Below are 26327 nucleotides of genomic sequence, written 5' to 3'. Positions count from 1 at the left end.
CTTCACTCTAAAAGTTGCCGGATTGCAATCGTGATGCGTCTTGTAATGTCGAGGGATGGTACGAAGAGAGTTCAAATCCTCAACATCCTTTGCCGCCACAATGTCTCTGACATGTTCGCGTGTACGCACCCGAAATTGTCGAGTTGTTAAACCGACATACAGCAGATTGCATCCGCATTTTGCCAAATAGATTACATGATCGGTGTTAGACGAGATGTAATGTCTAATTGTGAACTCTTTCGTACCATCTACTGACAAAAAAGAGGAGGCCCTATCAATGTTTTTACAGGCAATACACGCACCACAGGGGAAGCAACCCCATCTTGGTTTCCCGATGTTAAATGGAAGGACATCCTGATGCACATAATGACTGTGCACCAAGATGTCACGATGTCTTATAATGACTTTACTTTAAGCAAACCTTTAAACAAGTAACTTGAGAAAATAATGCAAAAATGTTATTTTATTAGACATAAGTATTTTATCCATCTTATTTGGAAAGCATGGTTATATAGCTATAAGGAGGATGTGAATGTCTAAACTGACTTCTACTTTCAGACCATACAGTAGGACTGCGTTAAAAGAAGGTGATGTCATGATGGGGGCACAGGTTGCCAGGTAAGAGCACTTCTAGAGACATGATATCCCTGTATCCATTATTCATTTATTATACTTACAGTATACAGTGCCATCATATTCCACAGCACTTTACATACTGGATATCATCACCATGGACAATAACACTGGTACAACTGAGGCCTAATGTAGATGTCAGTTTTTTACGTGACAGTAAGGGGCACTTTGCACACTACGACATCGCAGCTGCGATGTCGGTGGGGTCAAATCGAAAATGACGCACATCCGGTGTCGCTGTCGACATCGTAGTGTGTAAAGCCTTTATGATACGATTAACGAGCGCAAAAGCGTCGTAATCGTATCATTGGTGTAGCGTCGGTCATTTCCATTAATTGGGAAATACCGATATTACGATGTTGTTCCTCGTTCCTGCGGCAGCACACATCGCTGTGTGTGAAGCCACCGGAGCGAGGAACATCTCCTACCTGCGTCCTGCGGAAGGAAGACGGTGGGCGGGATGTTTATGTCCCGCTCATCTCCGCCCCTCCGCTTCTATTGACCGCCTGCCGTGTGACGTCGCTATGACGCCGCACGACCCGCCCCCTTAATAAGGAGGCGGTTCGCCGGCCAGAGCGACGTCGCAGGGCAGGTGAGTGCATGTGAAGCTGCTGTAGCGATAATTTTCGCTACGGCAGCTATCACCATGATATCGCAGCTGCGACGGGGGCGGGGACTATCGCGCACGGCATCGCAGCATTGGCTTGCGATGTCGTAGTATACAAAGTGCCCCTAAAAATGGACTGAGTTTAATCGGTGTCATCAATTTCATTAGTTTAGTCAGAATTTCATCAGTTTTGTTTTTTGTTTTTTTTTTTGCAGCAATGTAAAAGTTACTCCACCTCCTATCGATCAGTGAAATAGCATCTGAGTGGTACCACATTTGTTTTATATTTTTTTTTTTAATGGACCCCTAGACTTTCATTGTCAAATTTGATCTAACACTTGGTCCAATCCAAGATATATCTCCTCAATTTTGCATGGACCACTAGGTTTGCCAAAAATCATGGACATATGAGCAGTCCCCTGGATTATCACATGTTCAAGTGTTGTTCTTAGAAAAAATGTATAGCACTCGTACATGAAAAACTAACTTGAATGAGCCCTTACCTATGCATATATTACCTGCCTTCAGGCATATCTGATCCAATCCTTAATCACAGCTTTGGTACTGAGACCTCTTACGAAAAGAAGTCATATAATATACATTTAGAATAACTTAACCAAAAAGTTAAGTTGAGTATCTGAGTATTTGGTGAGTTTTTGATATTGCAGCATTTCTGCACCTATTAACTAAATTAGGTTACTTGCGTTTTGTTTTCATTATATTTTTAGTGCATTTTTTCATGAGTTTTTATTATCGCTTTTTTTGTTCTGGTGCAGTTTGTCTTTTTGTCATGTGTTGAATAAACCTGACTTATTTTGGGCACTTCTTAATATGCTTTGATAAATAGTCATGTGCGGATTGCATGCGTTTATGGGTTTGTATTGTTCTGCATGCGGAAACACTAACTTTTTTTTTTTTTTACTTGCAAATATTCCTCATTTCATTCAAGTCTATGGGGAATTCGCTATTTATATATTTTTTTATTTGTATTTTTTTTTTTTTTTTTTTACACAGTATCAAAAATGAAGTAAATACTAATCGTGGTAACTCAACCTTCCTTTGATATCAATCACATCCACTGGCTATTTATATAGCAAAGGTGTAAGACAGGGTTCTAACTGGAAGAAAACAATATTGAGCATTTGATAATCTTCTTTTTTTTTTTCCCAGGGTAGTAGAAAGCAAAAATCCTGACTTTTCTGTTGGAAAATATTATGTTGCACGGTCAGGCTGGACCACACATTTCATATCAGATGGGAAAGGACTCCGTGCTTTACCATCCAGTTGGCCTGAATCACTGCCAAGATCACTGGCACTTGGAGCTGTTGGCATGCCTGGGTAAGTCTTGAAAGTACATGCCTCAATTTTTTTAAAACTTCCTCACCAGACCTGAAACATCTGGATAAAATTAATATAGGTCCACTTGTCCACATTTTGGTGGAAGAAAAGACAAAATATATCAAAGTTCATGGAATAACATGAAAAACTAATATAGCATTAAAGTCTAATAGAAAAATGAGAAAAATGTAGCTGATAAAGCACAAACAGCGATTCAACACTTTCAATTCTCTCCTCCGTCCCCTGACACCACCTGATCTCAGCCAAAGACTGTGCGTCATTCTTCAAGCAGAAGATTGACCCCATCAGAGAAAGTTTGCCATACAGCCCTTCTCCTAAATGTTCTTCCTCCAAAATCAACTTTTCCACCATTACAGAAAAAAGCGTCTCTCTAATCTTCAGATCACATCTCACCACCTCTGCACTTGACCCTATCCAATTCCACCTCACCCCCCAACATTACCACATTCTTCATCCAAACCCTAACCCATCTCTTCAACCTATCACTAACTGGTGTCTTCCCCTCAAGCTTTAGACATGCCTCGATCACACCCATTCTCAGAGCTCTTGAACCATCCTTGGCATCTAGCTATTGCCTCATATCACTTCTCCTGAATGCCTCAAAACTACTAGTACAGCATGTCAATCTTGAACTGTCCCTTTCATCCTGCTTCCTCTTTGACCAGTTACAATCTGGCTTCTGTCCACATCACGTAACTGAAACTGCCCTAACTAAAGTAATCAATGACCTACTAACCACTAAAGCCAAGCGACACTACTCTGACCTCTTCCTCCTGGACCTGTCCTCCTTATCTATCTGTGTCCCTCAAAGTTCTGTTTTTGGACCCCTCCTTTTTAAAATCTACACATTTGACTTGGGACAGCTCAAGAGTCCCACAGCTTTCAGTATCATCCCTATGCTGATAGACCTGTTTATCTCTCTGGACCTAATATCACCTCCTTACTAACCAAAATCCCACAATGTTTGTCTGTTATTTCATCCTTTTTCTCTGCTTGATTTATAAAACTTAACGTGGACAAAACAGAATTAATCATCTTTCCACCATTTCACTCAACCACCCCTCCCCTTTGACCTATCCATCAAAGTCAATGGCTACTGACTCTCCTCAGTTACACAAACTCGCTGCCTTGGGGTAACCCTTGACTCTGCTCTCTCCTTCAAACCACATATCCAAGCTATTTCAACCTCCTGTTGACTCCAACTCAAACATATTTTCCAGATCCATAAATTCCATAACCAAGATTCTGTAAAAACACTAGTGCATGCCCTCATCTCCCGCTTTGACTACTGAAATCTTCTGCTCTGTGGCCTCCCTTCTAACACGCTTGCACCCCTCCAATCTATCCTAAACTCTGTCGATCAACTAATCCACTTCTCCCACTATTCCTCAGCCTCTCCACTCTGCCAATCTCTTAATTGGCTTCCAATTGCCCAAAGACTCAATTTCAAAACCCTAACTATGACATACAAAGCCATCCACAACCTGCATCCTTCATAAATCTTTGACCTAGTCTTCCTGTATTTACATGCACGCAACTGTGAATTGTCACAAGATCTCCTTTTTTACTAACTTCTTATGTGCTCTTCCCATAATTTCATACACTATTTCTCCAGTGCATCCCTCATTCTCTGGAACTCTCTACACAAACATATCACTCTCACCTACTGTGGAAACCTTCAAAAGGAACCTGAAGACCTACCTCTTCTGACAAGCCTACAACTAGCAGTACCCCTCAGTCCACTATACAGCTGCATGACCAGCTCTACCCTCACCTATTGTATCCTCACCCATGCCCTGTAGACTGTGAGCCCTCTCTCCTCCTGTACCGTCTGTGACTTGTATTCATGATTATTGTACTTGTTTTTTATGTATATCATTTTTTCACATGTAAAGCACCATGGAATAAATGGTGCTATAATTATTAATAATAATAATTTGCCCATGTATACAAATACATATGCAGTCTTATGTAATCCAATGTTAATTCACTTTCGATTATTTTTCTAACCAGGGTAACAGCATACATTGGTCTAAAGCAAATCTGTGATCCAAAACCAGGGGAAGTGTTGCTTGTGAACAGTGCTGCTGGTGCTGTGAGCACAATAGTAGGTCAAATTGCTAAGATAAAGGTATGTCATAGTACATGTATTAATGTTGTTTTACAAGATTCGCAAGTATGGGGCCACTATCATAAATTACAATGAGGAGTATTAAAACTGAGCTATCAGGTTTATATTATACAATATGTTGACTTTTTATTTTAAAACATGTTTCCAAACCTTTTGTCATGCGATGTTCAGCTCTGCACACCTGTTGGTACTTTGGCATCAGACTTTGCTCACACTGCAGAGCCTCATAAGCTATTGTGGGTAGGGGGTTGGTTGTCCCGGGGCCCGGTGATGGGGTAGGGATGGTTGGCAGGCGGGTTACAGGGCCTGGCGAGGTGCAGGGTCGTGGGAGCAGCGCTGTGCCGCACGGCACGGTGGTACTCACTCAGCCAGTAACGAATACACAGTCTCCGGTAAAACAAACGGCTGGATGGACGGGTCCCACAGACGGCTGCGGTGAACTCCTCGGTGGGCAGGACCAACCGCCTGGCCCACCCCCTGGTGTGGACATCAGCCCCTGGAGGAAGGCAACAAGGATTTGTGTCTGGCTTCGGTGTTCCTAACCGGGGTGTGGGGTGTGTTGGTGTTGTTCCTGTGACGACCTGGATTGTCCAGGGCGCCACAGGAACAGTGATCATATCTGTAAAGCGCTGTTTAATTAATGGCGCTATATAAGTGAGTAGAATAAAAGGAATAAATAAATGAAATGGTATGAGGACAGATAACAAAGATGAACAGCCAGTTAAAATGGAGACAAATTACCAGCAGGATAGAGAAATGTAATATATATATATATATATATATATATATATATATATATCCACATACTTTATATATTACATACATATTTTATGATAAAAATATAAAACAAAGTCACATGTATGAAAAGCTTGCCCTAAACCTTAGGTGCTTTGCATTCGGTGCAATGTCCTACGTAATATAAAAGTAGGACATGTGTATGAGAAAGCTGCCCCGAACATTAGGTGCATGGCATTGTAATGTCCTGAATAGATATGTTACTGTGTGATATATTATGACGAAATGTTTTTTCTCTAGGGCTGTAAAGTAGTTGGATCTGCAGGGTCAGATGAAAAACTTGCATACTTAAAGGAAATTGGTTTTGATGAAGTCTTTAACTACAAAAAAGTGAGCTCTTTGGAAGAAGCTCTGAAGAAGGCCTCTCCGGAAGGCTATGAATGCTATTTTGAACACGTAAGTTAGATACTCGTAAAACACCTGTAAGCATTTTCTCAACATTACCAGTGGTTAAAAGTGCAAAGTTCTTGTAATAAAAAAACTGCAATTTACTTACTGTTAAAGATCTTCTTTGTAATAGTTTACTAGTCACTGAAGAGGTAAACCACAGAGAAAAGAGAAACTAAATTAGAACTTTTAATTAAATACAGTATATAAAAATACTCGGTGTATTTAGGTGAAAAATTTTCTTAATATTTAGAATACTTGCTAGTACAGATTATTGATGCAGATCTTCATTGGTTGCACTTGGGGTACTGCTTCAACTGTTCTATTGGTTTTGGGTTATGTTACTGCATTTCCTACAGCTACCAGCCACTAGGGATGGGTACATTAATTTGATCAGATGGCCACCACCCTTTTACACATTGCAAAATATGCTAGACAAGGATGATAGTGACAAGGCTTCACCAATGCCTTGTAGCTCTCAGTGTAGCACAACCTTATGTATTGTTTTTCAAAAAATTAGACACTGTCTTATACTTTTTTGCTCCCCAAAAAACACTAGGGCTTATTGTTGGAGGTCTTCTTTTTGGAGAAACATGGTTGGGGGTAATTTTACCTCCCCCCACTTCCCTCCCTTCCCACTTCCCAGGAGACTCATACTTACCAGACCCGGACGTCTGCGTTGCTCCCAGGTCCTCCCTGTGATCTCCGGTGGGTGCTGCACACCATCCTCCCCTGCTTCTGGCTGACACACACCAGAATTCTTCTGGCTGCAGGGAATAATGGGAGGAAGTCTGCAGCAAAAATGTGCATGTCACTTTTCTGCAGGTACCTGCTAGTGATGAGCGAGTATGCTTGTTACTACTCGGTACTCGCACGAGTATCACTGTACTCGGGCTACTCGGCGGGTACCGAGTAATTTCGCGATACTCGTGCTGTACTCGTGGTCTTCATCCCTGCATGTTGGCGCTCTTTTGAGAGCTAGCTCTCATGCAGGGATTGTCTGGCAGACCACTGCAATGCCACAGCCCTGTTAGTTGTGGAATTGCAGTGATTGGCCGGCCTGCACAGCGTGACCGAGCCTTTATACCGGCGGGCGCGCTGTGCTCTGCACACAGCCATCTCATATTCCCTGCTTTCCCCGCCCACAGGCGCCTATGATTGGTTGCAGTGAGACACGCCCCCACGCTGAGTGACAGGTGTCTCACTGCACCCAATCACAGCAGCCGGTGGGCGCGTCTATACTGTGTAGTAAAATAAATAAATAAATAATTAAAAAAAACGGCGTGCGGTCCCCCCAATTTTAATACCAGCCAGATAAAGCCATACAGCTGAAGGCTGGTATTCGCCCCACGTTATGGGGAGCCCCCCAGCCTAACAATATCAGTCAGCAGCCGCCCAGAATTGCCGCATACAGTAGATGCGACAGTTTTGGGACTGTACCCGGCTCTTCCCGATTTACCCTAGTGCGTTGGCAAATCGGGGTAATAAGGAGTTAATGGCAGCCCATAGCTGCCACTAAATCCTAGATTAATCATGTCAGGCGTCTCCCCGAGAAACCTTCCATGATTAATCTGTAAATTACAGTTAAAAAACACACACACCCGAAAAATCCTTTATTAGAAATAAAAAACAATAACAAAGTCCCTCATCACCAATTTATTAACCCCGACAAAGCCTCCATATCCGGCGTAATCCACGGACCTCCAGCGTCGCGTCCAGCTCTGCTGCATGCAGGTGACAGGAGCTGCAGAATACACCGCCGCTCCTGTCAGCTTCACACAGCAACTGAGGTGAGTAGCGCGATCAGCTGCTGTCAGTCAGGTAACTCACGGCCACTGCTGGATCCAGCGGTGGCCGCGATTAACCTCAGTGACAGCTCAGCTGATCGCTATACTCACCTCAGTTGCTGCGTGGAGCTGACCGGTGCGGCGGTGAGTAGCGCTATCAGCTGAGCTGTCACTGAGGTTACCCGCGGCCACCGCTGCATCCACCGCTGGATCCAGGTAACCTCAGTGACAGCTCAGCTGATCGCGCGGCTGTCTTCAGTTGCTGTGTGAAGCTGCTAAGAGCGGCGGTGTATTCTGCAGCTCCTGTCACGTGCATGCAGCACAGCTGGATGCGACGCTGGAGGACTGTGGAGTACGCCGGACATGGAGGGTTTGTCGGGGTTAATAAATTGGTGATGAGGGACTTTGTTAGTGTTTTTTATTTCTAATAAAGGATTTTTCGGGTGTGTGTTTTTTAACTGTAATTTACAGATTAATCATGTAAGGTATCTCGGGGAGACGCCTGACATGATTAATCTAGGATTTAGTGGCAGCTATGGGCTGCCATTAACTCCTTATTACCCCGATTTGCCAACGCACTAGGGTAAATCGGGAAGAGCCGGGTACAGTCCCAGAACTGTTGCATATAATGTATGCGGCAATTCTGGGCGGCTGCTGACTGATATTGTTAGGCTGGGGGGCTCCCCATAACGTGGAGCTCCCCATCCTGAGAATACCAGCCTTCAGCCGTATGGCTTTATCTGGCTGGTATTAAAATTGGGGGGACCGCACGCCGTTTTTTTTAATTATTTAATTATTTATTTCACTGCACAGTATACACACACACACCGGCTGCTGTGTTTGGGTGCAGTGAGACACCTGTCACTCAGCGTGGGGGCGTGTCTCACTGCAACCAATCATAGGCGCCGAAAAGCAGGAAAGCAGGGAATACGAGATTGTTTAATGAGCGGCCGGCTTTTTCAAAAGAGGAAAAGCCGCTGGAGTTTAGTGAACAGCTGTGCAGCGCCGCGGCAGTGATCGGGGAACGGTAAGTAAGAGAGAGGGGGGAGAATGACCGACAGACTGTGAGAGGGGCACAGACAAGACAGAGAGAGACAGACAGAGCGAGACCGACCGACGGGAGATAGAATGAAAAAAAAATGACCGACATCGCTAGTAATAAGCACAAAACGTGCGTTTTGGACATTGGAGTGCAACACAATGTTTTCACGTAAAATCTTTCATGTATTAATCTCAAAAAGTAACATACACCAGCTCTATCTCTCTATTGGGTATGTGCCCTTAAAATTTCTGCCATGAAAATTCATTTTGGTGTCATTTTGGAAGGTTTTCTGGTGAGTCCGTAAAAATGGCGTAAAACTCGGACAAAATTGTTCACAGCTGTGACTTTTGAGTGATAAATGCTTCAAGGGGTCTTCCCCATTTGAGCACTCTTCTGAGACTTTTGTGACATTTTTAGGGTTTCTACATGCTGCCGGGGGTCATTTCAGAAAAATACTTGGGTCTCCCATAGGATAACATTGGGCTCGGTGCTCGGGCCGAGTACACGAGTATCTTGGGATGCTCGGCCCGAGCCTCGAGCACCCGAGCTTTTTGGTACTCGCTCATCAGTAGTACCTGCGTTTTTTGCCATAGATAATGGTAAAAAAACCGCAAGGAACAATCTGCGGAAAATTCGCAGTAAAACCGCATGCGTTTGTCGGGTGCAGCTTTTACCGCAGATGCCGTAATCTTTCAGAGGGTGCGGAATTTTCTTAAGAAAATTCCATTTTCTAGTGCACACAGGGCCTAAAAGTTCATCTTTTCTATTATGGACTTTCAATTCCATCTGACATCTCTTTTCTGATACCTAGCCCCCTAAGCCACAGCACTGGGTGCTATGGAAGATATTTTACAACTTCTTCCATTTGATGTATTGGAGAAAAGTGTAAGGTTTAGGAATTGGATGAGGGCAGAAGAGGTGTAGAATATGCCTCAAATATTTAACTGTTGGTAATGGCAGTATTGGAAATTCTGGTGGTAATGGTAAATAAAGTGTTAGTTGCATTTTGAGCTAGAAGTAAGTATCAGGTGCAGGGGTAAGGAGGGGCATCATTATGATGATTAACAATAACCTGGTACTACTTGGGAATGAGACCTCGAGTCACTACTAGAAAAATGATCGCCAGGAGAAAGAAGGTTCAGGACAGCTCGAGCCCAACTGATATATTTTTGGCCAGTTTGTTTTTCCCAGTTTGCGGTCATTTAGGTTGTGAATTCTTTTCCAAGCTGCTGGCTGACTAATCTTTTGTAGTGTTCAGGCTCTGCAGAAAACAGCGAAGCCATGTACATCCTAGTTCAAATAGACTAGTAACTAGAGATGAGCCACCACCCTAGTGTTTGAGTTCAGTTCGGTTCGTCCAACGGTGAGTGTGATTGTTGAACGTTCGTTGAACACTTTCGAACACCTTCGAACACAATTGAAAACAATGTCAGGCAAACACAAAGACATACAAACATGCACGAACACACACATTATGCTTACCTTCCATTCCATCGCCGGCCTCCTGGGACTTGCAGTACGCCGGTACAAGAGGTGTATCGGGTAACCATGCAACCAGTGCCCGGCGCTTCTGCTGCCAGTGCGCTGACATCCAAAGGCAGGAGCCGCTTGCCTCTGGCCAGCGCGCTGCCTTTGAGTAGCATCTGACAGAGGAAGTTCCTCCCTCGTCGCCATGGTTACCCGATACACGTAGTTCGCCGCTACAGGATGTGTATCGGGTAACCATCGCGACGAGGGAGGAACTTCCTCTGTCAGATGCTACTCAAAGTGTGTGTGTGTGTGTCCTTAAACAGGTTGAATTTGAGATCGGCGAACAGTTCGATTCGAACACCGCTCATCACTAATAGTAACTACAGCTCTCCATCAGCACATGAGCATCACCTGCTCAGTGCCCATGTGGCAAAATCGAACTAAACCGCAATATGTGTAAGGCTCAAGCTGCCTTTCTCCTGAAAGATTACGTGTCAGAACAATTTTGTAAAGTAAAGACGTGTATAATGGTGCTATAATACAGATTAAATTGATACCATTGAAGAGATCTGCTTTATTCTCCTTTATTTAAATTTTAGTGTACAGGGGATGGACTATACACTTGGTCTTCTCCCTATCTTTGATTCCTCAGCCCTTCTGTCTGAGGAATCATGGGCTAAAATATAAAAAAACAATTACATTTGTTTTACTATCCATTTTTTGGTAAACATGTGTACCTTATGGGCATTGACCAGTGTGTATTTCCCTGGCAGGCTCCTGAACAGGATTGGGCCCTGTCCAGGACAGGTAATAAAGGCTATTGTAGTGTTTTAATGTAAAGTAAGCATAAGCTGGAAAAGGGGAGAAGTCCTGGTAGATTCAAAAAAGTACCCAACTTGCATAGTATTTATGAAGAGCAATAGGTGACTATATACAATTAAATTAAACCAATTAAAACAACTGTTAATATAGAATATTTAAAAGAAATGTCTTATCTTAAGGCACCTATAGTGGTCAATATATTAGGCCAAACAAACAAGATTAAACCACCCAGTCCAGGTAAGATAAGCTGATAATGGTCAATCGCTCAAATAATCCAAAATGAACATGGGTAGATATTAATAAAATTAAATATTTAATAATTATTAAATTAAGTACTGACAGTAGCGATAGAGCATAGTCTACAATACCTACAAAGACCTGTTGTAGCATTTGAGTATGTACATATGCCCTTATGAATAGATAAATAAATAATGGAACAATCTCATCCAATCTGTGGATTAAATTGAGTCATCTTAGTCCAGAAAACTCCAGTTGCCAAACCAGAGTAAACCCTTAAGGCCCCATTTTATTTACTGGCCTGAAACCACAACTCCTGTCCTGAAAAGGGGCAAAGGGGCAATCCTCAGCTGACACTCACATATTGATTGTCCCTGGACTGTCAATATGTCCGCCTCCTGATGCATTTTCTCAATCAAGGGAGAGTACAGAGAAGCGAAGGAAAACAAGCTGCCTAACAGGGGGTCACAGCCTAGTAAACATCAGTGTCAAACACATCGCTTCTACTTATTTCCCCACAAATCCTTTTTATGGAACAATTTGAAGCTATTACACTTGAATTTTCAAAGATATGTTAATCTATATCGGCCACCACTGCAATCCATTAGAGGTGGAGGTATCCTAGGTAAGAGGCGCAGTGCTTACAAGATCTTTTCTTTAGAACATATATGAGCATCTTTAAAGCTGACCGGATTGCTACATCTCCAATCCTCCGACACTCTACACCGTAGAGTGCACAGCAAAGTGCGTCAGTGCTGCTCTCCAAACTATTAATAAAAAAGGAAGCCAGGAGTCTGGAAGGGAGCCATGCTTCAGTGCCTTTCAGTGCTCTACATGGTAGATTCTAAGAAATTGTAATTTTCAGCAAATGCCTTGTGAAAGGTGCTAGAACCTTTACATAAACTTTAAAAGTAACAATAATAAATTCCTAGTACAATTATCTAATTCATTACTTTATAGTAATACTAATATCCCTTAATATTGAGCAGAATGAAGTATGCTGATGTCACCCTATATAGTGTGGGATCCCACATAGCCCCTCTATATACAGTATGAGCCCCCACAACCCCCTGCACATAGTATGAGCCTTCACGTAACCTCATATATTATGAGCCTGTTACATAGCTTAAATATATACAGAATGAGTGCTCACATAGCCCTCTATAGTATGAGCCCAAACACAGACCCCCTATAAACAGTTTCAGCCCTCACATAAGCTATTTGGTGGTAAAAGGCTATCATCTATATATGGGATATGTAGGGGCTCATATAGCTATAGACAACGTGAGCCCCATACAGCCTCCTAAATCCAGGATGATCCGTCAAATGGCCTCTTAAACACAGATTGAAACTGACACCTCTTGCTGAATACAGCATGAGCCCGCACACAGCCTCCTTTATACAATATGAACCCTTACATAGCCTTCTATATAAATTGAGACCCAAAAAAAAAAATTTTGATTCAGTCATGGGTACGGGATTGAAATAGACCAGGTGAGTGCTGCTAAGAGCAGTTCTACTATTCATATGTGAGGCCGTTTGGCACATTTTAAAAAAAATATTTTAGTGTTAGGACTGCCCCAAATGAGATTTGGCATGGAGTGGCGGGATGGCTCCAGAAATTGCAATTTTTTGCCAAAAATCTCAAATTTTATAATAAGTACAGTTGGAATTTTCAGTGCTGTAGTGCACATTCAGTGCTAGCTTTTTTGTTTTTTCTTCATTGAATTGGTCGGTGGCTGACCCCCACCTTCCTATGCACCCCAATTTGGGATGTATTCCACCTGTCTAGATTTTGGCGATTGGTGACTGTTCACATTCAGTCATCAGGCCCTGTCCACAGGCTATTTACTTCATGCAGCATTTTCTTGGACCTGTCCCGCCCACAGCCATGATTCAGTCATGGGTACAGGATTGAAAGAGACCAGGTGAGTGCTGCTAATAGGAGTTCTACTATTTCATATGTGAGGCCGTTTGGCACAGTTTATAAAAATATTTTAGTGTTAGGACTGCCCCAAATGAGATTTGCTGTGGAGTGGCGGGGTGGCTCAAGAAATTGCAATTTTTTGCCAAAAATCTCAAATCTATATATATAATTGCCTTATTCTGTCTGTCTGTCTGTCTGTCTGTCTTGCTCCAAAATTGTGTCCTTACGGTGACACAAAGCTGATTGGCCGCTGGGCTCGCCATGGCCCCGCCCCCGCACAGATTGGCCGCTCGCCCAGGCTGCGCCCCCACACTGATTGGCCGGCCGCTTGTCCAGGCTCCGCCCCCCCTACAGATTGGCCTCTCGCCCCGGCACCCTGCAGGCATTGGCAACTCGGCCACGCTCCGCCCCCCTCACGCAATGCACGCTAGCTCTGGCCCCGCCCCCCCACGCATTCCCTGAACTGACACGGTCACGGAGCAACGACTCCCAGGTGAGTACTGTACCCCCGGGAGCCCACATCAGCGTACGCCGCAAACCCAGCCGACACATACCCTCGCATTGCTGGGGCTGGCCGACGTATGCTGGTGTGGGCTCCCGTGCGAGCGGGGGACGGGATACGCTGGTAACCATGGTAGCATAGTTACCAGCGCATCAAGGTCCTGCAGCGGCGGAACATACACACACGCACACACATAACAACACACACACATCAGATCACACTCACTCTCACACACACATCACACACACATCACATCGCATCCACACACTCACAACATCCTGGGATATCGCTTGCTTCTCGGCGCCGATACTGTGCTGTGAGCTTCCAGGACCTGCCGGAGGATCACATGGCCAGAAGCATGTGGTATCTCCGGATGTTGTGAGTGTGAGCGCGTATGTGCAATATCGTCAATGTGTGTGTGTGTGAGTGTATGCGATCGTGTGTGTGCGTGTATGCGATCGGGTGTGTGTGAGTGTATGCGATCGGGTGTGTATGCGATCGGGTGTGTGTGAGTGTATGCGATCGGGTGTGTATGCGATCGGGTGTGTGTGAGTGTATGCGATCGGGTGTGTGTGTGTGTGTGTGTGTGTGTGAGTGTATGCGATCGGATCTGTGAGTGTCGGCAGAGGAGCACGGCGTGCTGGAGGAGGCTGGGAGGAGAGAGGCTGATCCTGGGGAAGGCTGGGAGGGGGGAGGCTGAGAGAAGAGAGGCTGATGCTGGGGGAGGCTGAGACTGGGGTAGGCTAGGCTGATCCTGAGGAAGGCTGGGAGGGGGAGGCTGGGAGGGGGGAGGCTGAGAGAAGAGAGGCTGGGGGAGGCTGAGGCTGGGGTAGGCTGGAAGGAGAGAGGCTGATGCTGGGGACAGAAAAGGCTGATGCTGGGAGGAGAGAGGCTGATCCTGGGGAAGGCTGGGAGGGGGAGGGGGGAGGCTGAGAGAAGAGAGGCTGATGCTGGGGTAGGCTAGGCTGATCCTGGGGAAGGCTGGGAGGGGGAGGCTGGGAGGGGGGAGGCTGAGAGAAGAGAGGCTGGGGGAGGCTGAGGCTGGGGTAGGCTGGAAGGAGAGAGGCTGATGCTGGGGACAGAAAAGGCTGATGCTGGGAGGAGAGAGGCTGATGCTGGGAGGAGAGAGGCTGATGCTGGGAGCAGAGAGGCTGATGCTGCAGGCAGAGGCTGATGCTGCGGGCAGAGAGGCTGATGCTGGTGCAGCATGGGGGATGGAGCACGATGGGGAGTGCGCAGCATGGGGGATGGACCACGTTTGGGAGTGCGCAGCATGGGGCATGGAGCACATTTGGGAGTGCGCAGCATGGCGGATGGACCACGTTTGGGAGTGCGCAGCATGGCGGATGGAGCACATTTGGGAGTGCGCAGCATGGCGGATGAACCACGTTTGGGAGTGCGCAGCATGGCGGATGGAGCACGTTTGGGAGTGCGCAGCATGGCGGATGGAGCACGTTTGGGAGTGCGCAGCATGGCGGATGGATCACGTTTGGGAGTGCACAGCATGGCGGATGGAGAACGTTTGGGAGTGCGCAGCATAGCGGATGGACCACGTTTGGGAGTGCGCAGCATGGCGGATGGAGCACGTTTGGGAGTGCGCAGCATGGCGGATGGAGCACGTTTGGTAGTGCGTAGCATTGCGGATGGAGCACGTTTGGGAGTGCGCAGCATGGCGGATGGAGCACGTTTGGGAGTGCGCAGCATGGTGGATGGAGCACGTTTGGGAGTGAGCAGCATGCCAGATGGACCATGTTTGGAAGTGCGCAGCATGGCGGATGGGGAACGTTTGGAGTGCGCAGCATGGTGGATGGAGCACGTTTGGGAGTGCTCAGCATGGCGGATGGAGCACGTTTGGGAGTGCGCAGCATGGGGGATGCAGCACGATGGGGAGTGCGCAGTATGGCGGATGGAGCACGTTTGGGAGTGCGCAGCATGGTGGATGGAGCACGATGGGGGGTGCGCAGCATGGCGGATGGAGCACGTTTGGGAGTGCGCAGCATGGGAGATGGAGCACGATGGGGAATGCGCAGCATAGGGGATGGAGCACGATGGGGAGTGCGCAGCATGGGGGATGGAGCACGATGGGGGGGTGCGCAGCATGGGGGATGGAGCACGATGGGAGGTGCACACCTCCCCCCAACACACACACACACGCGCACTGCACAACACACCACACACACACACTGGGAACCACAAACACCGCCCTACACAGACACCCACACACACAGACAACGCCGCACACACACAACACCCAATACACAAACACCGCGGCATACATAAATATACGCACATACCGCACAACACACACATTGCACAAAACATACCTCCCCCCAAAACACACCACACACACACAAACCGCGCAACACACACACAACGCTCCACAAACAACGCAACACACGCAACACACATACAACACCGCTCTCACCTCCTGCCACACCCAGACAACACCCAGAACATGTACAGCCCCTACACAAACACTTGGCAACTACACACAACAACATCTAATATATATAACAAAAATTATACATTAACTACACAATAAATTCTAGAATACCCGATGCTTTAGAATCGGGCCACCTTCTAGTTTATAATAAGTCCAGTTGGAATTTTCAGTGCTGTAGTGCACATTTAGTGCTAGCTTTTTTGTTTTTTCTTCATAAATTGAGACCCATATAGCCTCCTAAATACATGAGCCCTCACAAAGCCTCATACATTATGATCCCCACATAACTTCCTAAATACAACATGAAAAAAATTGTTTAAAAGAACACTCAGGTCTCTTCAACAGGCAAGAGAACCTGAGTAGTCTCGAAAGCTTGCAATTATTACCATCTTTTCAGTTAGCCATTAAAAGGTATCAACCACTGAGGACTCTCTGTTCTTTTAAACAATTTTTTTATCTCTACTGGCTAACACGGCACAAAGATATATTTTACTTGTATCTAAATACAACATGAGCGCTCATATAGCCTCCTATGTAAATTGAACCCCACATGGCCCCATTTATACTCTTTGAGCCACGATATAGCCTCATTTATACTTTTTGAGCCACCATATAGCCTCATTTATACTTTGAGCCCTCATAGCCTCCTATATACAGCTTGAGCCCATACGCATATGAAAAAACCCACCACATATTCACTTTGCTCCCATTTCCCTGATACTCATTTGCACTGACCATCTGCATCCTGAGGATATGTATAGCTGTGACATCGGGCAGCAACGGTGGCTGCACGGTTGAGGGCACGGTGAACTGTGTTCAGCCCTTTGGCTGTCTCGGTCTGTGGGCCAGACTGGATCAGTAAGAGGGCCGGATGTGGCCCGTGAGCCGCACTTTTCCAGCCCTACTCTACAGTAAATAGTTTCAACCATGCTTTCCTATTTAATTTAAATGAAATTAATCCTATCCAACTATTAGACAATGGTAGTACAAAAGCAATGATTGCACAACTCACATGTATTCTCCATGTAAATACATAGGTTGGAGGGAAGTTTGCAGATACAGCCCTACAGCAAATGAAAGACTTTGGAAGAATTGCAGTTTGCGGATGCATCTCTATGTACAATGACTCCATTCCTCAAACAGGTGACTCGTGGTTTCAGATAGTTGTGTAAATAACTCAGTGAATAGAAGATGTGTATATATATTTTTTTTTTATATTTCTATAAAACCACTCTGAAAATGTTAACATTAATATAAACAAATTTGCCCTGATATATCAAAGCTTTTACACCAGTATAAGTCTTAAAAAAAAATGTGATTTTTATGCAATGCTTGGTTGTGCAAAAATGTTCAACTTTTGGCGTTTTGACATTTTTCACCTCTGTGACAAAGTGGCCAGGGGTTAGGCAGAATGGGGCATGGCATCCTGCTCATAAACTTCGACTAGCGGTGGTGTTCCTTAGGCCACACATCTTACTCCAAGCTGAGGTTCACACGGAGGCAAACGCTACGTCACGCCTTAACCAATTAAGAGAAATGGGCCTTTTAATGAATAGGGTGCTTTGCACTCCACCCCACCCCAATAAGATTGGCATAAAAACATCCAGGTGTGGGTACGCTGGCCCTTTAAGAGCCGAGGGGCACAGGCATGCCCAAAGCATGGCATGGGCAGGCACTTGAAGCCAGCAGTAGGGCTCAAATCAGCCTCTACCACTGAGTGGCCCCCGCCATGTAGAGGAGGCAGGACCATGCAGGGACGCCGGTGACTGCATTACAACCCATGAATAATGGAGTTCTTGTAATTTTATTATAGGTCCAGGAATACAACGCACAGATGAGGACAGCGCAGTAGTTACTTAGAATTATATTTTTAAAAACCTAGAATACAGCTTAATATAAAAGAATCACCAGGTAATATGTAGAACTTGCATGTGAAAATATATGTAAATAGGTATCTAAACACTTCTAAAAGAGCTAACACAGCGGTATACACTTTACTAATGCACAATCAGTGACTCCAGATTAAACTACCGTCAGGCTCCTGTTTGTCAGTCTCACGGTCTAACAGTCAATTACAGAGAATCTAATTGAGCGATACACTTACTTCAAAAATAACAAAGGACGATCGATAGGCTAGCCCACTAGCAATATAGTCCAATTTAGGAACTAGTTCACATCACTAACTACTGCATCGCTAAGCAGGAAGCAACGGCCCTCCCCACTCGGATTGCACATGGGAATTGGTCTTCGTTTGACCGCATAGTCTGGAACTCAGGGGTCTTGACAGGCAGTGTCTGGTCTACTCAGTTTGACCGTGCAGCCTGGATTTTGGGGGACTTGACAGGTGAGGACTGGTTCTCTTAGCTTGACCAGTCTTTAACTCAAGGGTCTTGACCGACAACATCTGTGAGGTGTCAGTAGGCCCACTTGCTTACCAAGCAGGATGGAGAGTGTTATGGATTTTTCCATTCACATCCGCTCCCTTCTGTTTGGCGGCAACTCCTGCCCTTCTCTGATGTCCCAAACTAATATATTTTGCTGCTGCACCCCTGCTATCATGATGTCTCTGAATCTCTTCCCCCAAAGAAACAGTTGTGGTGACCATTAGTTCCAGGCAGTTTCCTCGGCCAGCAGATGGAAGTGATCTCCTATCAGCCTTGGTAGAGTTGATGGAATCAGTAGGCTGTTGTATCCACTTCCTTCCACTGTATTAAAGGGAATCGGTCACCAGGTTTTTGCCACTTGATCTGAGAGCAACATGATAGAGACAGATGCCCTGTTTGCAGCAATGTGTCACTTACTGGGCTGCTTGCAGTAGTTTTGATAAAATTGCTATGATGCTCAGGTACCAATAAAGCATGTCTGGAGTTACAATACCTGGAACGTGGAGTAGCAGGGCTAAGGAAAAAGGCAAAAGGACAGTGAAAGAGTCAGATAAATTGCCCAGCTGGATAGCTGTGCAACTGCAGAAAACACCTGCAGAAACTCAGCACCTCCCGGTATGAGATTGGACAACTCAAAACACTGACAGCTCAGCATGTTCCAGATTGGACAACTGAGCTGTCACTCACCCAACCAACAGCTCAGCATGGCTTGATCACTGAGCAGAGGAATCATCACGATCATTGTTTTATTAGCAGGAAGTTATCATTGTGGAATAGTAAACCTGCTGACATGTAGTCCTATTCATGCGTTCTGTATAACCCTACCCTTACCACTGACTGGCAGCTTTCTGTATACAGTGGGCATAGGCAGAATAACTGCCAATCTGATCTATCAAACTAATCCCTGCTTAGGCATTCCTCTATTACCATGGAATACAGACACTTATGAGGCTATGTGCACAGTTTTTAATGTGGTTTTTGTTTTGTTTTTTTAAGCAAAAACTTGGAGCACCCATTCAGTTTCTGCTCAAACATTTGAGCATAAAAACTGTGCCCATACCCTCAGTCTGTCTCCTGCTTTTGGGTATCTTTGTATTCCTGGTCAGTCTGTTTGGGAAAAAAAAACGATTGTTCAAATGGGACAGATGTCATAATGTCTATTTTGCCAACCGCCCTTCTGCTGCCACAGCTGTCAGCAAATCTCCACATAATGCACTCAACTGACCGCTTCAGGTATGCATCCACCTTGAGGCGCAGTCATCTAAGGTGGGGAAAAACCAAACAAACCTCAAAGAAAATCGTTTTGACTTTTGCCATAGTTTCTCTATTCAGGAAGTAACCATTATAATTTACCTCTAGGGCCTTATATTCAGCCAATTCTTCTATTTAAGCAACTTCGCATGGAAGGGTTTCTTATATTCCACTATGAAAATAAACCCATCTATGAAGAAGCCCAGAAGCAGTTGTTGGAGTGGATTTTAGAGGTATGAAAATCTTAAACTTAAACAATTATACTTTTTTCCGTGGGTATACTACAAGAGATGAGATGTGTAATGTGAATATACTGTATATGTCATTTCATAGCTAATTTTCTACTGGAAATTCTATGGAAACATGAAAATGATAGGTATGCATATCATCTTCTGCACAAAGTTACATAGAACAAGACCCTTTAGACAAAAAATAGTGATTAGAATAAAACATCTAAGTTAATTAAAAAGATGCACTACAATAGGAATATAAGACCCCCATCAGGTGTCACTATATACTGTAGATAACATGAGCGAATTCTCCATCTACTTATTTAGCTGTTTTCATTTATTTCCATGTATTATTACTTTAAGGCATGACTTTTTTTTTTTTATACTTTACTGGTGTGAATATTGACTTAGCACTTTGCACTTTGTATTAGTCTGACAGCTTAAGATTGATTTCCATTTTAATTGTATGTACATTGACATATCATTTTGCACTTTTTTCTGTATTAATCATATATGCTTTGTATTAACTATTTATTTATTTACTCATGAGATTAGATATACCAGTGATCAGTTATCACATTGCTTGTATAGTCATTTTATTACTTCATATGTGATCATGTTCCTATTGAAGAATATTTTTCTATCATGACTTTGTACCCTATATGATTATTCCCCTTTTTCTATACTGGGTACGTCATGGATCGTGCCAGGGTCATCACTGCCGGCTGCTGCGCTGAGTCGGCGGTGAGTCCTGCGTATGTCAGCTGATTTGATCCTGTAAACACCTTAGATCGCGCTGCCAAAACGTGACAGTGCAATGTAAATGCCCGCCATGATAACAACGCATTCACCCGCTGCCATCGGAAGTCATGTGATGACTCCTTTAGCTATCATGACTCACTTCCTCTTACTGCCGGCAGAGAGCTGGCTGTAATAGGAGAGCAGCATTTCAGCAGATCACAGCTGTGCAGCTGTGATCTATGGAAATGCACAAGCGATCAGACTTCTGATCCTTATAGCCTAGGGGGACAAAAAAAGTGAAATTGAAGAAAAAAAAATTAAAACACAAGTTCAAATCACCCCCATTGAAAATTAAAGGGTTAAAACAAACTATACACACATTTCATATTGTCGTGTTCAGAAATACCCGATCTATCAAAATATAAAATCAATCTGCTCAGTAAATGGCTTAGTGGCAAATTCCAACAGGCGGTCAAAACGTAGCATCTGCACAAAAATGGTACCGTTAAACATCAGCTCGAGACTCAAAAAATAAAACATCACTGAGCCACAGATCCCAAAAAATGAACACTAAGGATTTTGGGAAATGGCGCAAAAACTGTGCCCTTTTTTTTGGCCAACCTTTTTTTTTCCTTAGATAAAAGTAAACCTATACATGTTTGTCGGCAAACTCATACCGACCTGAGCTTCTTACTGACATCAGTTTTACCATATAGGGAACACTGTGAATAAAATGTCCAAAAACAAATTATGCAATCACTTTTTTTGCAAATGTTTCTGCACTTGGAATTTTTTTTTGCTGTTTTCCAGTACATTACCGTATATGGCAAAACTTACGGTTTCAATTAAAAGTACAACTTATCCCGCAAAAAAATAAGTCCTTTATATGGCAAGATTGACAGAAAAATAAAAGTTACAGCTCTCGGAAGAAGGGGAGCAAAAAAAATTGCTTGGGGGTGTAGTTTATATATTTTGAGTTGAATTAACAAACTCTTATATTTAATTCTGAATCACTATCTTTGTCAAGAGGGTCTTGCTCTATGTGGGATTTATATTGATCTAAATACTCTTATTTGGCCTTTTTTTTTTTTTTTTTGGTTTTCTGCACAAAAATGTAGGTATTGAATATTTCTGTGACGCCCTGGCAAAACCAGGTTGTCACAGACTGCACAAATCTGCACAAATCTTCCAGGTGCAGGACTCCATCCTCCTTGGCTTACCAACACAAACCCACACCCAGGTACACACCAGCCAGCAAAGCCTATTCACCCCTCTCATGACAATAGGGACACACCAGTGGGCAGGGTCAAGCGGATGGTGACGCCCACCTAGGGGTCCTGAGGTGTTCTGGGAGGGAACACAGCAGACAAGTGCTGACAGAAGTCCAGTCTAGACAGAAAGTGAGAGGAGTGTGGAGTGACAAGGTAGTTAGGGGTTGGAGCCTCTGGACTATCGGACTACTAACTAGGTGGCAGTCGGCAGACAGGGCCACAGGCGACGTAGATCCGGTCGCGGGAGACCTTAAGTGGACCGGGGCAGGGTTGTAGCCCGCCGGTGCCGACAGCAGGAATCCGGTCCGGAGGCCGTGCAGTCGGGGTGCCTGGTCCCTAGGGCAAGGACTGCTTAAAGCCCTTTGTCTATTAGCCATTAGGGGACAAGATTTCACGTCTTGTCCCACCAGCAAGCCCAGAGAGCGAGACGGAATCCCAAGGAAGGGGGATAGGGCTCTGCAATTGCCTGCTAAGATCCCACAGGTCAGTTCTCACGGGCCACAGCTCCCAGCACAGAATCACCGGGAGTGGACTTCCCCGTTCCAAGCGGAGTAGTCAAACTAAGGACACAAACACTAAGTGCAGAAGGAAGGGACCCCTGTTTGCTGTACCATGGTGTGGGACCCAAATACACCCGCCGAAGGTCACTGGCAATTTGGTTTACCACTTGGACTTTGTGTGAATTTCTCTAAAACTGTGAGTACACCAATATCACCCGGTCCAACCTGGCAGAATACGCTCTGCAGCATCCTTCCCCGTACACCTGTGCCCCGGGACAACACCTCCTATACCCGTGGAGGGGACACTATCCTGCTGCCCCGCTCAATCAGCCCCAGGCACCTAATACCAAGGCAGTCGCGGTGTTACCAACAATAACTGCAACCCACGGGTGGCGTCACTGACAAACTCTTCCCTTATAAATACCCCCTTTTTATTGTTGTGGGCGGCGGGCTACTGCGCGAGCCCCGGATCAGGCTGCCACTCAAGCCACAGCTGCGATCCCAGATCCGAGCGCCTTGGGTAGCCTTCCCTGCCGTGGTCAGTCACCCCTGCCCGCAACATTTCTATGGAAGAAAACTTAGTCTAATTTATGGTATTCAGATATTTTAATCTTTTAGGGGAGAAAGATTATGGCAGCTTTTGTAAGTACACCAATTAGCATTAAAATCACCTTTTTAATATTGAATAGGTCCCCCTCATGCCACCAAAGTGGCTCAGACTCCTGAAGACTTCACGAGATCTCCTGAAGTTGTCCAGCATTAAGCCCCTGTCACATATAGTGAGATCGCTGAAACGTCAAAGGTTTTGTGACTTATCAGCAATATTGCTGTGTGTGACAAGCAGTAGCGAGTGGGCCCCTGCTGCGAGGTCGCTGATTGTGCCAAAACTATCAGGACCACTTTTTGCTCGTTGGTCTCCGGCTGTGCAGCACGCATCTGTGTACGACGGCGGGAGACCAACGAGTGCCGGTTCTGAGTGTGCAGGGAGCCGTCGTTACACGGGTGGCTGATGGTTGGTCGCTGTGGAGATCTGTCTGATTTGAGAGCTCAACAGCGACCATGTAGTGACGTACCAGCGATCCCTGCCAGGTTGGATCACTGGTGGGATCGCTGGAACGTTGCTATGTGTAACGGGACCCTTACCTTTTCCAGGAATCATGAGCAATAGAACAATCATGAGTCTAATATGGGGAACACCACATAAGACCTGTTTTGGAGATGCTTTGTCATGGTTGGAGGACCAGCCACCAGGATTGTACTATTTAAACTAAAGCCAGTGCTGTGCTGGCGCTAGGTTGCTGATTCTATACTTTATTTACTTGTGAGATCGGATGTATAATTTTTGAAATACAGGCAAGTAAATTTGTGAAATACACTGTTATTTGATAGCAGCTACAGAATATCTAATAGGTGGGTCGGGTATTGCTAGTTATTACTACCCCTGCCTGCCCTTCCTACCCCTGTTTGTTATTACAGGGGAAGGAGGGAGGAAGAACAGGGGGTGAGGAAGGACAGGCACAGCGGTGGGAATAACTAACACAACCCAACCCACCTATTAGATATTCTGCAGCATCTATCAATCACATAACAGTGCATTTCACAAACTTTATATGCCTGTATTTCAGAAACTATACATCCAATCTCACAACTGAAGCTGTGTTTAGAATCCACATGATGGCACCAGTATAGCACTGGCTTTAGTTTATATAGGACAATCCTTGTTGTTGGTCCTCTTTAAGCCATCACAAATGGAATGTACTTTTGCCAACGTCACTCAGATTCTTACAATTGCTCATTCTTCCTGCTCCCAACACATCAGTGCTAATTCATCATGTTCTCCAGTTTTCTGGAGTAATGAATATGCACCCTACATATATTCCTAAATCAGTGACAGAGGAACGGCACAATTCAAAGTTCCAAGGTGCTCCAGAACTGTTATTTCATGGTAAATTTGATTATTTGCTAAAACAGGAGTGCTGTTTAAGATTTACAAAAACTGATATATTATCTGGTTTACCTCTTACTCTAATTAAAGTGTGCTGCTAGTAATAAATGCACCTAATGCAATTTTATGGAACAATAACTTGTTCTTAAATTTTCTTTTAGGGTAAGGTTAAATATCATGAACACATCACCAATGGTTTTGAGAACATGCCGGCTGGATTCATTGGAATGCTGAATGGAGAGAACACCGGGAAAGCAATTATAAAGGCTTAAACTAAGAAGAATATTATAGCATTGTAAAATTATGCAGATGCCATCAAGCAATCTGCAGTGATCATACACCAGTGGATAATTCAGCTTCCCATCCGCAGTTGTTGCCAAGATATCACATTTGCCTGAACAAACCAAGAAGCGTTCACGTATAACAGTTGCAAGTGAATCAATATATGAAATAAAAAATTGTTTAAAAGAGTCACATATTTATACACAACAGGACATAGAATGGGGCAGTAAATAAAACAAGTTATGTGAAGCAGAACTATCAGTATGGCAAGAGGAAACACTGTTGTAGCCATAAATATTGCTGCAGTTCAGTGTGAAAGTTTTATTGTCCTCTGATTAGAGTCTGGTCCAGGGCTGTGATGCCCCCGGATGGTCTGAGGACACTGAACAAGTCTCTGGATGGGCAAAGGGTATACTTAAACCCTTGGTAAGGGATACAACCAGCTACATCCAGGACACTACTGACCTATTGAAAAAACTATCAGCAATAGGTCCTCTTCCAGAGGGAACCATCCTTGCCACCATGGATGTGGAATCCTTATACTCGAATATTCCACACCAGGATGGATTGAATGCCTGCAAAGTCTTCCTGGAAAATACAGGAACTGATGCCGATTTTGTGGTGAAACTTACAAAATTCATCCTCACCCATAATTACTTTGCATTTGACAATAACATATATCTACAGGAGACTGGGACTGCAATGGGAAGCAAAATGGCACCACAAAATGCAAATCTTTTCATGGTCAAGCTTGAGAGTGACTTTTTATCCTCTTGTCCTATCAGGCCTCTGGCCTACTACCGTTACATTGATGATATTTTAATCATCTGGACAGAGTCTGAGGAGTAGCTGAAGACCTTCCATGAACACTTTAATCAGTTTCATCCCACCATCAACCCAACACTCAACTACTGCTGCACTGAAATCAACTTCTTGGACACCATCATTAAACTACAGAATAATGAAATAGAACATCCCTGTACAAGAAGCCAGTTGACCGTCCAACATACCTGAAATGGGACAGTTTTCATCCAAAACACATAAAAGAAGGGAATTTTGTTACTTACCGTAAATTCCTTTTCTTCTAGCTCTTATTGGGAGACCCAGACGATTGGGTGTATAGCACTGCCTCCGGAGGCCACACAAAGCAATTACACTAAAAAGTGTAAGGCCCCTCCCCTTCTGGCTATACACCCCCAGTGGGATCACTGGCTCACCAGTTTTAGTGCAAAAGCAAGAAGGAGGAAAGCCAATAACTGGTTTAAACAAATTCTCTCCAAGTAACATCGGAGAACTGAAAACCGTTCAACATGAACAACATGTGTACCCGCAAATAAACCAAAAATCCCGAAGGACAACAGGGCGGGTGCTGGGTCTCCCAATAAGAGCTAGAAGAAAAGGAATTTACGGTAAGTAACAAAATTCCCTTCTTCTTCAGCGCTCTATTGGGAGACCCAGACGATTGGGACGTCCAAAAGCTGTCCCTGGGTGGGTAAAGAAATACCTCATGTTAGAGCTGCAAGACAGCCCTCCCCTACGGGGAGGCAACTGCCGCCTGCAGGACTCTTCTACCTAGGCTGG

The 26327-nt window shown here is 44.7% G+C and overlaps 1 protein-coding gene across 1 annotated transcript; it reads left to right on the top strand.

Annotated features, from left to right (window-relative positions):
* The first annotated feature begins 390 nt into the window (after positions 1–390).
* LOC142310866 (prostaglandin reductase 1-like) lies at positions 391–24736 on the top strand. Its single transcript, XM_075348669.1, has 8 exons — positions 391–431; positions 559–618; positions 2411–2578; positions 4613–4730; positions 5766–5921; positions 17180–17285; positions 19886–20010; positions 24626–24736. The coding sequence occupies exons 1-8, from the start codon at positions 391–393 to the stop codon at positions 24734–24736; spliced, it is 885 nt and encodes a 294-aa protein (XP_075204784.1).
* Positions 24737–26327: the final 1591 nt, after the last annotated feature.

This window comes from Anomaloglossus baeobatrachus, chromosome 1, assembly GCF_048569485.1.
Source record: "Anomaloglossus baeobatrachus isolate aAnoBae1 chromosome 1, aAnoBae1.hap1, whole genome shotgun sequence".
In the NCBI taxonomy this organism is placed as follows: domain Eukaryota; kingdom Metazoa; phylum Chordata; class Amphibia; order Anura; family Aromobatidae; genus Anomaloglossus; species Anomaloglossus baeobatrachus.
This window is presented reverse-complemented; position numbering and strand designations above follow the sequence as displayed.

Bases quoted from the DNA above. Each gene is read 5' to 3' on its own strand.
- LOC142310866 (XM_075348669.1), top strand. From the start codon at position 391: ATGTCTTATAATGACTTTACTTTAAGCAAACCTTTAAACAA. The intron at 5,922-17,179 runs GTAAGTTAGATA...GTAAATACATAG, and splicing joins ATGAATGCTATTTTGAACAC to GTTGGAGGGAAGTTTGCAGA. The intron at 20,011-24,625 runs GTATGAAAATCT...ATTTTCTTTTAG, and splicing joins TGTTGGAGTGGATTTTAGAG to GGTAAGGTTAAATATCATGA.